Source organism: Hypanus sabinus, chromosome 24, assembly GCF_030144855.1.
Source record: "Hypanus sabinus isolate sHypSab1 chromosome 24, sHypSab1.hap1, whole genome shotgun sequence".
Classification (NCBI taxonomy): domain Eukaryota; kingdom Metazoa; phylum Chordata; class Chondrichthyes; order Myliobatiformes; family Dasyatidae; genus Hypanus; species Hypanus sabinus.
The window spans coordinates 17,493,143-17,505,814 of NC_082729.1; the positions used below are offsets into that span (position 1 = coordinate 17,493,143).

Below are 12,672 nucleotides of genomic sequence, written 5' to 3' on the forward strand. Positions count from 1 at the left end.
TAAGCAACAGGATATTGCATGGACTGTTTGTTCTTTTAAGCACTCTTATTTCAAGCAACCCCTGTGCTGTCAATGCTATTCCCTCTTCTGCTCCTGGTCTTAGAGGGTGGAATTCCACTCTTGGGTGGAATTGCTCCCCGTTTCAGCCTTATTTCCACCGGACTAGCTGTTTTTATTTTCCTTATGTCCGTGTCAGGCTGTGACCACAGAATAGAGGCAACTCATCTAACCTTCTACCTTTCTGCTGGCCTCCTTCCTTTCCCAGCAATGGCATGTGTGGTTGGGGAGTTATTTCGACCTCTCTCACTGTCCCTACCATATCTACACTTACCATTATTTTATTGCAATTGTTGTCTTCTGATATCCACACCTCTGGCGTGATTTTCCTCCGCACTGTTACGGTTTCAGCACTCTTACCTAAGGGTCCTAGGTCTTTAGATATCCCTTGTTTACCAACAACATTACGTGGGGCGCAGCCTCCGGTATCCTATACCATTTTTCTAAAAAGGTGTTCCACTTAACTTGTAAAGCCCCCCCTTGCTTTCCAATTATCACAGCCTCCCCTTCATGGGGCTGTTGGGTACATACCTCCAGGTGCCATCTCTCCTCTAACTCCCTGTTCTGAGTCTCATCAAAAATCAATGTACAATGTAGCTCAGATTTGGGCATTGCAGCCCTGGGTAAGATAGCCTGCACGCCCTTTTTCCATTTTTCCCAGGGTTCCTGAATGTGATCTGCGATGTCTCATATCCAAAAGACATTAGCCTTCTTGTCTTCCCGCACTATCAATTGAGCCCCTGCTCTTTCCACACTCAGCCCATTTCTGGTGCATTCTAATTTTAACTCCAGTTTCCGTAAGGCATCTCTGCCTAACAAATTAATCAGAGTTCCTTTAAATACTAGCACCGGTAAAACGATTCCTTTATTTCACACTCTCAACCGCACTGGAGCCTTGCACTGTGTCAACTGTGTTTTCCCCGAGAACCCTAAAGTTTTAATAAACTTTCCTGACATGGGAAGGTGAAGGGCATACGGCGGCTGTACACAAGTGTACGTGGCTCCAGTATCTATCATCATTGGTGTCAGTTGTCCTTCTAACATAACCTGAACAATGGGTTCCTTGTCTGCCTCCCTTGTTATCATTGGGTAATGTCCCTTCCCACTCGAGTTTTTAGGGCACCCCTAATACCTCGCATAGGGGTTCACAGGTCTGCTTGAGCCTCAGGGGGCTGGTCCTTGGCTAAACTTTAGTTCCCTTCTTATCGGTTCCTGCTGGTGTGTGACAGGCCATGGTTTAAATGGACAATCTCTTCTCATGTGACCTGGCTGATTACATCCCCAGCACAATCTCTCTACCTCTCTTTCCCCCGTTTCCTCACTGGTCCTCTCTGCCCATGTCCTTGGGACTTCCAGTCCTGTCTGGGCTGTTTGAATTTAGTCTATTCCTGATAGGGCATTTGTGGGAATGCTCCTCCAAAGGCGTTAATTATCGGCATGGGGTTTTCCGGCCCTTGTCTTACAGTATGATCGGTTCCTCCATTTAGCGGTGCTTCATCCGGTTCGATGGCTGTACTTGGACCGGTGCTTGACGGCAGCATCTTTTTGTTTTTCTCTTTTTCCTTCTTTTTGAGTCCTTCGAGCTGCATTTGTATTAACTCTTTGCACCTCTTCCTGCTGCTCAGCCACCCTTCATTTGTCTTTCCGGTATTTCTCAACCATATGGACTACGTGGTCTCTAAATTCTTGTGGGGTCATTGACGTCAGCCCAACCACTTCCTCCAGTTTGGATTTTACTTGCGGAGGCATTGCATCCAAAATGCTATGTCGGGACAGTGTGGTGATAAATAAACTATTTTCCACCTCTTGCTCAGTCTTCAGTCTCCACCTTTGCAACTGGTTTTCTATGTAGGCTGCTGGGTTTTCGGTGTATCCCAGTGGATCCCCTTGTAAGGCTTTGGGGTCCACTTTGGGTAGATATAGCTTCCTGAGGGCCTGCCATACCCTCTGCCTCACTCTGTCAAACCCGCCTCCATCAGTTCTCGGGTCGTTCGAGTTTACTATGCCAGCCATTTGCATTAGTTCGTTAAATTTGGAGGTTCCCATCAACCTTATCAATAGTGCATTCAAATCTCCCATAGCCAAAAATTGTCCTGCTGTTTCTTCTTCAAAGGCTTTAATCCATTTCGCTGCTCCTTCATGTAGATTGGGCAGAGTGTTTTTCAGCCCTTCTAGGTCCTGGGATCCCCAAAGGATATACTGCACTTTTCCTGATCCGTTAACTAACAACGGCATCATTCTTCCTCCTTCTTCCCACCTGCCCTGGCTCTCCTCCTCGCCTCATCTGTCTCAGGGTATGTCTTTCCTGCCTCCCACACAAATTTCTCTGGGGTCCTCTTCTTCCCTCGGTCTCCCTGTGGAGTCCTTCCTTTCTCTCTTGATTCAATACATGGTTGTCCCCTGGACTATTTTTCATATCTCCTCTGGCAATCCCCTCTCAGTAACTTATCTAGCTCTCTCTCTACTTCCGCAAGTCACTCAACTACTGCCTCCTTCTGCTCTTCTAGGCTTCTGCCTCCTACCTCTTCCCCACTAATTCTTGCATCCTCTCTCTCTCCACTTAACTCTTGCTCCTTCAATGAGTCACCTTACCTTTCTTCCTGTCCATGTCTGTACACCTGTGGCAGGGACTCCTCATGATCCTTACTTGTGCTTGATTCCCTTCTCTCTTGTGTTTCTCCAAGACTCTCATCTCCTATCTTTTTTCCACTTCCTCTTGAATGCCTCATCTCTTCCTGCTCTGATGAGACACTTTCTTTTCTAATCTGTTTATTTCTATGGTATAACCGATACTCCTCATACTCCTTTTCCTCTCTCAAGTATTTCATCCGTTCAATCTCTTCTTTTATTTCTCAGTTTGCCTGTTCCACCTCTATCCTTTCTGTCTGTATCTCCTTCTATATCGCCACTTTTTCCTTGTCGTATTGTCTTTCTTCCTCCTCATTATCCCAAACTTGTACATCTCACAACAGAGGGAGTGGTGTGGCTCTGTCAGTAAAAAAATGTAATCATATCATTACACAGAGGTGGCATTGGGCTAGAAAGTTTGAAACATTGAGTGTAGAGTTTACGAAGTATAAGGATACAACCCCAAACAATTAAGGTCTGTAAATCACAATGAAAGATAGAAAGTACATGTAAAAAGGGCAATGTTACAATAGTCATGGGTGAGTTCAATATGCAGGTAGATTGGGAAAATCAGGTGAGTGCTAGATCCCAAGTTAGGGAATGTCTAAAATACCTACGAGGTGTTTTTTATAGCGAAGCTCATGGTTCAGCCCGCTAAGGGATGAACATTGCTGGATTTGCACATAGTGCAATGAACTTGAAGTGATAAGAGAATTTAAGGTGGAGTTAGTGATCATGATATGATGGAATTCTCCCTGAAATTTGAGGAGAAGCTGAAGTCATATATATGAGTATTCCAGTGGAGTGAAGGGGATTACAGAAGCATAAAAGAGGAACAGCAAAATTGACAGGAAAAGAACACTGGCAGGGAAAACAGCTTGAGCAGCAATAGCTGGAAATTCTAGGAGAAACCTGGAAGGCGCAAGATATAAAATTCCTGAAGAGGAGGAAGTATTCTAAAGGCAGAGTTACACAATTCTGCCCTAGTACTCTCTCTGGCTGGCAAAATTCCCTGTTCGCTCTAATACTCGAACCAAATGGGAGTGGCTTCTGATTGGTGGAGCAAGCCATTGTGATTTATTCCTTGTGATATCCAATTAACAGATTTGTTTCTCCAAGCAGCCAATGAAAATGCTCAGATGCCCAATTCCTCATTACCATATCCCAGTCGGCTCTGCCTATTTAATCCGCGCTCCGAAGGCTATTTTGCTATTACGGTCTCAACGAGAACAGAAGAAATGCCCGATCAGAAGACTGCTCCCAAGAAGGGCGCTAAGAAAGCGCTGCCGAAGCCATCAGGCAAGTCCGGCAAGAAGCGCAGGAGGGTGAGGAAGGAGAGTTACGCCATCTATATCTACAAAGTGATGAAGCAGGTTCACCCCGACACCGGCATCTCCTCCAAGGCCATGAGCATCATGAACTCGTTCGTGAGCGATATTTTCGAGCGGATCGCTGGCGAGGCTTCCCGCCTAGCCCATTACAACAAGCGATCGACCATCAGCTCTCGGGAGATCCAGACCGCCGTGCGCCTGCTGCTGCCCGGGGAGCTGGCCAAGCACGCCGTGTCGGAGGGAACAAAGGCCGTGACCAAGTACACCAGCTCCAAGTGAAGAGTGCCGCCAAAACAAACCGAAAACCCAAAGGCTCTTTTAAGAGCCACTCACTATTTCAGTAGCAGAGCTGCTTATTGAGCTGATTAATATTATATCAATGTTAATCGGAATACGCTGTCCATTGCTCGGTATTATCCTAATATCTCATCTGTTTTACTACTGTACACATGGAAACACTACCCCTCCTCGTCACTTCGTCTCAGTAATCACAAATTGTGTAAATGAAGTGAATATTTCCTATTCCTCGTTTAATTGCTTTATTAATTTCTGTCGCAGTTTGGTAACTTTCAATGCCAGCCGGTTCTTTCACCAATAATTTGTTGAAACTGCAGACGTAGTTCGTTCATAGCATGATATAATTCACACACAAGGACTAACCGGGAAATGAAGCTAAGAATCGATTTTAGTTCTGAGCCAGGAAATCGTTGAATTAAATTCCCAGGCTCTTCCTCAATACTAGTGGCTGACTTCAGTAATGGGTGAATGCGGAGTCCAAATCGAAAAGCAGACCTGCTATGACTTGATCTTGGACTAGGTTTGAACAAAGGATATTTGGCGGGCAGTTACAAAATTCAGATCATTTTTTTTGGAGAGCGAACGGTTATTTTCCGCGCTTTTGCGTTTGATTTTGATTGGTAATAATTCTGTTGTCAGATTGGCTTATTTGTTTTATCCAATGAGAGTAACCGTTGTTGTACCAATCACAAATGTCACAGTGTATTCCTTCAGAGGGTATAAGATGAACGAAGGCTGGAAGCATTTCCTCATTCTCTGTGAAAGTTTTGCTGAGATTGTGAGAATGAGTGGACGAGGAAAAACAGGCGGCAAAGCTCGTTCCAAGGCCAAGTCTCGCTCGTCCCGAGCTGGACTTCAGTTCCCGGTGGGCCGTGTTCACAGGCTGCTGAGAAAGGGTAACTATGCTGAGCGGGTGGGTGCCGGCGCCCCGGTCTATCTGGCTGCTGTGCTCGAGTATCTGACGGCTGAAATCCTTGAGCTGGCCGGCAACGCGGCCCGGGACAACAAAAAGACCCGCATCATCCCCAGGCATCTGCAGCTGGCCGTCCGCAATGACGAGGAGCTTAACAAGCTGCTGGGAGGGGTGACCATCGCTCAGGGCGGGGTGCTGCCGAATATCCAGGCCGTATTGTTGCCCAAGAAAACCGGTGGAACGAGCAAGTGAAGAGACAGAATCTGACCAGTGACCCAAAGGCTCTTTTCAGAGCCACTCACAGTGTCTGTGAAAGGGCTGTTTTGCGCATATGCTGAGTGCCCGGGAGTTTCCCTGTCACTGCGAAAGTTTTTTGAGGAATTTCTTTTTAAGCAAATGAGCTTTATAATTTCTGAAGTATTGTTGATTTTTTTCTACACAAGTGAAGTAATATTTTTCTGAATTTAATATAAATGTTTCCCCTTCAATTGAATGTTCCACAATGTAGAACATGATCCTTAATTAAAATCTTTGCCTCTCTCTTACTTAGTATAATATTGTTATCAGGAACACTATCCTTCATGAGTTGTTTGGTCAACCTATCGACTACAGTATTTCACTTCCATCCAGACCGACTTGAAGTGTGACCCAAAAAAACAGACATACATTCCTCAATACCGCAGCTGTAATAATATTTGTCCGATTTCCAACAAAACATCTGGACAACTATTGGATAAACCCATCTTAAAACGATGCAATACAGAGAAGGAATCAGAACAGACAACATCCTCTATCCACTGCAATACAAGAAGGAATACCACCATTTTAACAGTATAAACTGGGAGTTCATTAGGTAACCTTTTTCTTATTGACACCTGATATGCTGGGACATAGACTGCTGCACCGGTGTTACGAGACACTGGGCCTTTGGAATCATCTGAAAACAATGGAACCAGTTCGTCATATTGATGAAGAACAGATAGTGCAACCACCAGCTCTTCAGCTACACACCCAGCAAATTTTGACAGCTTCTCCGGAAGAGTGAAATGTGCCCCTGGTAAAGCAAATAGCCAGGGAGCAATAATGGCTCATATTGGATAGTCTCAGCTTATCTGATCATTTCCATCCCACCCAGAGCAGCAAATCTTGTAAACTTGATGTTCCAGTCTTTCAATAAATTCTGAGTTGAACGATCATCCACACGACCACTGGTCTAGTCAATAATTCACAGACATCTTTAATCTTCGCAAATACTATGACATCTGATCCACTTCCCCCTGCAGAGCAGAAACAGACGACCTTATAACAAAACACAGACGTAAAGCCTGGTCATGAATAACACCCAGACATTTCAAAACTGAGAAGCCAGCAGAGCTATATATATGTATATATTAATGCAACACAGCATAATCTAAGACTGTTGTAATCAATGCATAATACGAAAGCAATCATTGACACCCAAGGGTCTGCAGATTGAATTCCCAGTTTCTTCCGGTAAGAGTAATAAGCGAATCAGAGAGTCGCCTTATTTGCTAAAGAACAGCAAGCAGTAAGAAAATCGCCGATAGTAACTGTCAGTTACCCAGATAGCCTGAGAAGCCGCCCGAAAAAGTTAGTCATTCATCCGTAGCCTACAAACTTATGGTTGGACTCATTAATTCCATCAAAATTTATTTTACAGTAGCAGCACAAGTACTACTCCACTCACTGAATATTTCCGGGCATTTAGCTTCTACTGTTTATATTCGTGTTCGGTCTGGTTACAAACTTCATCAGATTATGCACTGGTCCCTCTTGGCAAACTGCGGTCTAAGGCGAGTTTGTAACGTGGAAAAAGTATTTCGGTGAAAAAACCGGAATTCCAGCGTCTGTAGAGTTGTCCCCGTGAATCTATCATGGTCTCTGGAACTGGGATTGAGAGGAGAAAATGAAAAAAAGTATCAGCCATGATTGAATGGGGAGCAGACACGATGGGTCAGATTCTACTTTTTTATGGATTCCACTAGTAATAGGGCTGGAAAGCTGCATAACAGTAACAACTGTAATCAGCAATAATATGTATTGACTGATTAAGTCGAGCAAGACTCATTTTTCGGTAACAGCGCAACTGGCTTGTTTGAATATTTCTGACCATTTAGCTCCAAAAAGCCAATCCAGTTTATATTCTCGTTGGGTCTGTAAATATACGTCATCACTGGTCTCTCGTCAAACTGCGGGCTCAGCCCAGTTTGTATCCCCGTGAAACTAGCTTGGAATCGACTGGAAAGATTAAATCTGTACTTACCAAAGCCCATTCTCGATTAACAGCAAATCCCTGGAAATCTTGCCACAAGATATGCAGCAGTGTATGACAGATGTGTGGGACACGAACACGCAATGAAAGTGAGGGAGAGGTTATATCACAAAGGATTGACGTGTCAGTGTAAAAGTGACAGCTCTTTCCACCGTCGAATTGGTGGCTCTTAAAAGAGCCTTTTGTTGAGCTTGGTGCCGAGGTCGGATTTAGGCGCGCTCCCCGCGGATGCGGCGGGCCAGCTGGATGTCTTTGGGCATGATGGTGACTCGCTTGGCGTGGATGGCGCACAGATTGGTGTCCTCAAAGAGCCCCACCAGGTAAGCTTCACTGGCCTCCTGCAGGGCCATGACGGCCGAGCTCTGGAAGCGCAGATCGGTCTTGAAGTCCTGAGCGATTTCTCGCACCAGGCGCTGGAAGGGCAGTTTGCGGATGAGCAGCTCGGTGGATTTCTGGTAGCGCCGGATCTCCCTCAGAGCCACGGTGCCGGGCCGGTAGCGATGGGGCTTCTTCACTCCGCCCGTGGCTGGAGCGCTCTTCCGCGCCGCTTTGGTCGCCAGCTGTTTGCGGGGAGCTTTCCCGCCAGTCGATTTCCGCGCTGTTTGCTTAGTGCGGGCCATTCTCCTTCAGTTACCTAAAAACAATTTCAAATACCGCGTTTGCAGTATCTGAGCAAACTTGGGAACAGGCTTTTAAACTGTTGATAAAGGGCCGCCCTACTCAGTGATTGGTTGCAAGAAACGTCTATTACAGATACTCAGCATTCTGAATGGCTGCTTTTCTATCGCCAGTTTGAAGCCAGCCACTGCTGGTGGTGGGGTGGAGGAGGGGGATGTGAGGGATATTATCTGTGACCAAATATGGAAGCTGGTCACTGAGGATCAGAATTTAACCAATCCTTGTTAGTGATTGGATACCGGTTCAATTTCAAATTGCCCGCCAATTCCAAGAGCAACAAAAGAAAATCTTGTTTCAATAGCACACGCTTTTCTTATAATAGAATCACGTTTTATCAAATTTCAGCTTCACTCCGTTAGCTGAAAGTTTGCATTTTTTTCTGAATAGCATCTCGAAGAGAAGGCAGGCAGAATTGAAATCGATTTTACTGCATTCATTCACTAAATGGCTTTTCGGGAAAGCAGCCGGAAAGTTTTCAAAAGGACCACATGATATATCCATAAAAACATTTATTAGAACCAAATAAGTAACTTCCTTATCTGTTCTATCTCCAAGACACTGCTGAATAGCAAACCGAGTGCCGCTGTCTCATTTTATAAGCACCGTCACTGACTGATTCCATCCTGACCTGCCCGCGCGACGGAGAGGGAAGTAAAGGAGACAGCGTCAGAGTAATAGAACAGCGATACCTCTATCTTCCCGTTGCCTCCCGACTTTTCTACAACCGTAAATTTTAGAGCCCTTTCGTGGAAAATGTGAGTGGCTCTTAGAAGAGCCGTTGGTTTCAGGTCTGGAGCTTTCAATTTACTTTTTCGCCGCCATCTTCTTGGGTTTTACGGATTTCGCCTTCGGTTTGGGTTTTGCCGACTTCTTAGACCCCTTCGCCTTCGGAGCTGCGACCTTCTTGGGGCTCTTGGGCTTCTTCGCAGGCTTCTTCGCCGCTGGTTTCTTAGCTGCCGCTTTTTTAGCCGTCGGTTTCTTAACACTTTGTTTCTTGGCGGGAGATTTCTTCGCTGCTTTTTTGGTCGCGGTTTTCTTGATCGCTGGCTTCTTGATCTGTGATTTCTTAGCCGCTGTTTTCTTCACTTTTTTCGCGATTTTCGCGGTAGTGTCCCTTTTAGCGGCTTTTAAGGAGCCGGAGACACCTGCGCCCTTGGTGTGAACCAGGGAGCCGCTTTCCAATTTCCTTTTAATGACCATCTTTATCTGACTTTTGAGCTTTTCCACATCGACGCCGTTTGCGGCCAACTCCTTCTTTATCGCGACTATGGACACCCCTCGGTGACTGCGGCAATCCGCCACAATCTTGTCGATTTGTTCGCCCAGTTTGGGACCGGCTGTCTTGGTCCGAGCGGGCGCCTTCTTCTTCTTGGGAGCCTTGGTTGCTGCTGCGGGCTCGGCTGGAGGAGCGACTTCAGCAGTTGCGGTCTCAGTCATGTCGGCGACTCTGTACAAACTCTCTCAAAACTCAGAACTGAGTGAGAAATGAAGCGAGAAGCAGCGGTGCAGAGCAATTTAAAGGCAGCGAGCGGACGGGGCGGAGACTCGCTGTAGTCAGCTCCCGGCCGCTCCGTCTGTCTGTGTTTCTTTCTCATTAAAACACCCCCATTTCAATTAAAACCGGGCAAACGCATCAGCCAGACCGCTCTCTGTGTCCGAGGCCGGATTCTTTGCTGTAAAAAAAGTTTGGGCCGAATTAGAAGCAAGGGATTTCAACAAACCAATTTAACTGCTGCACTAACGTCGTTCTCTCCCGCGACAGCCGCATTTTCTTTGTTTTCCGACTGAAATATTGAAAGTAACTGAAAAAGAAATGCGGTGATTCCTATTTTAGGAGTGAGCTGGGGAACTGGGCCATCCGTCTCGGGGAATTTTAAGAAAAAAATTCCACAAGAGGGACGGCAGAATGTGGCGACATGATCGGACTCACAAACACAGCCGTAACGCATTCAAGTTGTCATTGGTTATCTGCTTTGTATCTTACAATATTTAATTTACGCGCTTTGTTGCTCTATGTGTAATCCATCTATAGATTTCATCCTTACCATCATAAGTTATGTGCTGTGTGTACGGTGTGTAAACTCGAGTTCGGAGAAACGTTGTCTCGTTTGACGGTATTCATATATATTGTCAATGACAATAAATTTGCATTGAGTTGACAGTGACAGCGTTAGGTCCTTTAACTCTCTCTTTGACACACCGTTCATATCTGCATAGTCACGGCACAAACTATGGACCCGCTGCCCAATTCTCAGCATAGGTTTTCCTCTCTTCTCGCATGTTACTTATAGATTATTATACTTATAGATTTCCAGCTCAGTAACATCTCTTGTTTTCCTCCCTTCCATCTTGAGCCATACTTTTCTTCTTTGAGGAGAAATATTCATTACAAAACTCACCCACCTCCTGCGGCTTAAGATCTCGGTAGTCCTGCTGGTCTCTGAAGGGACCGAATCTCTCCCTAACTATCCTTTTACTCTTAACACAACAGGAGAACCTCTTCGGAGATTCCTGATCCGTCCTGCCAGATCCATATCGTGTTCCCTCTTTTTGCCCTCCTGATTTCCTTCCTCAGAGTATCCTGAATCTTTTTGTAACCAGAAAGGGATTGGTTTTATGCCAACCTCCTGAATGAAGTGTATGTTTTATTTTTACTTCCAAACCTGAACCTCAGCATCTCACATTTGCCAAGTTTCCCTAAATCTGCTAGATTACTCTTCACCCTAACAGGTACATTCTGTTCCCAGACACTCTCTTTCTTACAGGCTTTCCAAATCGACCCTGGCGAGTAACTAATTCCCCCAACATTACCCTGTCTCAGTCCACAGCCCTAACCTGTGGAGCTAACCTACTGTATCCTTCCCATCACTTTCTTAAACTAAAAGAAAGAATGAGAAAGATATCAAAATTACACAGGAACGTTGGCCAACTGTGTGTTATCTGAGGAATGGCTGCCTTACTGAACATTCACACTCAGAAAAGAGTAGAAAGAAGGTCAGCTCTCAAAGGTTTGGTTCCACTTGTGACTGTACAGTGTCTGCACTCTTTTCTGTCAGGACACAATGTTTGTACTTACTGAGATACAGCACGGAAACAGTCCCTGCAGCCCCCTTCAGCCATGCTGGCCACCAATCCACCAGTTTAAACCCAGCCTAATCATTAGTCATTGTAAATTGTCCCATTAACCTACCAACTGGTAGGTATTTTGACTGTAGGAGGAAACAAGAACACCCAGAGAATGTACAAACTCCTCACGGGCAACAGCAGGAATTGAACCCTGGTCGCCTGCAATTTTAAACTTTTCATTTCTGAAAATTCTACAAAACTGGATGGGGAAGACAGTATTTGGTACACCAGCCTCCTCCATCAGCAAAGATAATTAGCACAGGAGTTGGAATGTGATGTACATTTTGTGTATCCACACCCAAAATACTGTGTAGCTTTAGTCAACCTCATGAGAGCCACAGTATAATAGGTTACAAAGAGTGCAAAGAAGATTTAGAAGAGTGACGGTGGAAATTGAAGACCTGAGTTCTGTGATAGCATCGGGTTTGCTGACTGTGAACTTCTAAACTTAAGTGAAGATGTTAAGACCCATCATATATTAATAGCCATGAATACTCTCACTAAAGGGAGATAATACTGTGATGACCCAATCTTCAAAGACTAGTTTACTTCCCTGTATGTTCTCCATTATGAGCTTACCACCCAATGCTCACTATTTGAGTGGTGGGTCCCGTCTCCCTACCAAGGAGAAGATACTTCCAGCTAACAAAGTAGTTTAAAATAATGAACACAGGAAATTCTTCAGATGCTGGAAAACCAAAACAATGTGCACAAAATGCTGAAGCAACAACCAGAGGAAAAGTGGAATTCTTTTCAGGCTGAGACACATCTTCAGGACTGAAAAGGAAGGGGGAAGCAGCCAAAATAAAAACGTGGGGGAGGGAAGGAGGATAGCCAGGTCGGTAGGAATGGTCAAGGGCTAAAGATGAAGCAATCTGATAAAACCATAAGACTATAAAACATCGAACGGCTCTGCCATTCCATCATGGCTGATCCCAGTTCCACATCAACCCCATACACCTGCTTTACTACCATATCCTTTGATATCCTGACTGATGAAGGTACTGTCAACGTCCACCTTAAATATACCCATGGACATGGTCTCCACCACAGTCCGTGGCAGAGCATTCCATAGGTTCACTGCTCTCTTGCTCAAAGAAAAATTCCTCCTTACCTCTGTTCTTAACATGCACCCTCAATTTTGAGTCTGTGCCCTCGAGTTGTGGACACCCCTCATTGAAAACATCCACCCCACCTAGTCCTTTAAACATTTGGTAGGTTTCAATGAGATGCCCATACAATCTTCTAAATTCCAGTCAGTACGTGACCAAAGCTGCCAAATACACCTCACATGTTAACCCCCTTCGTTTCCAGAATCATTCTTCTGAAACTCCTCTGGACTCCCTCCA

General features: G+C 45.2%; 3 protein-coding genes across 3 annotated transcripts; 2 read left to right on the forward strand and 1 right to left on the reverse strand.

Moving 5' to 3' along the window:
• Window positions 1-3,923: 3,923 nt before the first annotated feature.
• LOC132380770 (histone H2B 1/2-like) lies at window positions 3,924-4,394 on the forward strand. Its single transcript, XM_059949757.1, has one exon. It carries the CDS (start codon window positions 3,924-3,926, stop codon window positions 4,293-4,295), a length of 372 nt encoding a protein of 123 aa, XP_059805740.1. The 3' UTR covers window positions 4,296-4,394.
• Window positions 4,395-5,097: 703 nt separating this feature from the next.
• Window positions 5,098-5,619, forward strand: LOC132380523 (histone H2AX-like). The gene has a single exon (XM_059949401.1). It carries the CDS (start codon window positions 5,098-5,100, stop codon window positions 5,476-5,478), a length of 381 nt encoding a protein of 126 aa, XP_059805384.1. The 3' UTR covers window positions 5,479-5,619.
• A 3,382-nt stretch (window positions 5,620-9,001) lies between these two features.
• Window positions 9,002-9,634, reverse strand: LOC132380516 (histone H1-like). Its single transcript, XM_059949394.1, has one exon. It carries the CDS (start codon window positions 9,632-9,634, stop codon window positions 9,002-9,004), a length of 633 nt encoding a protein of 210 aa, XP_059805377.1.
• Between the last annotated feature and the right edge of the window lie 3,038 nt (window positions 9,635-12,672).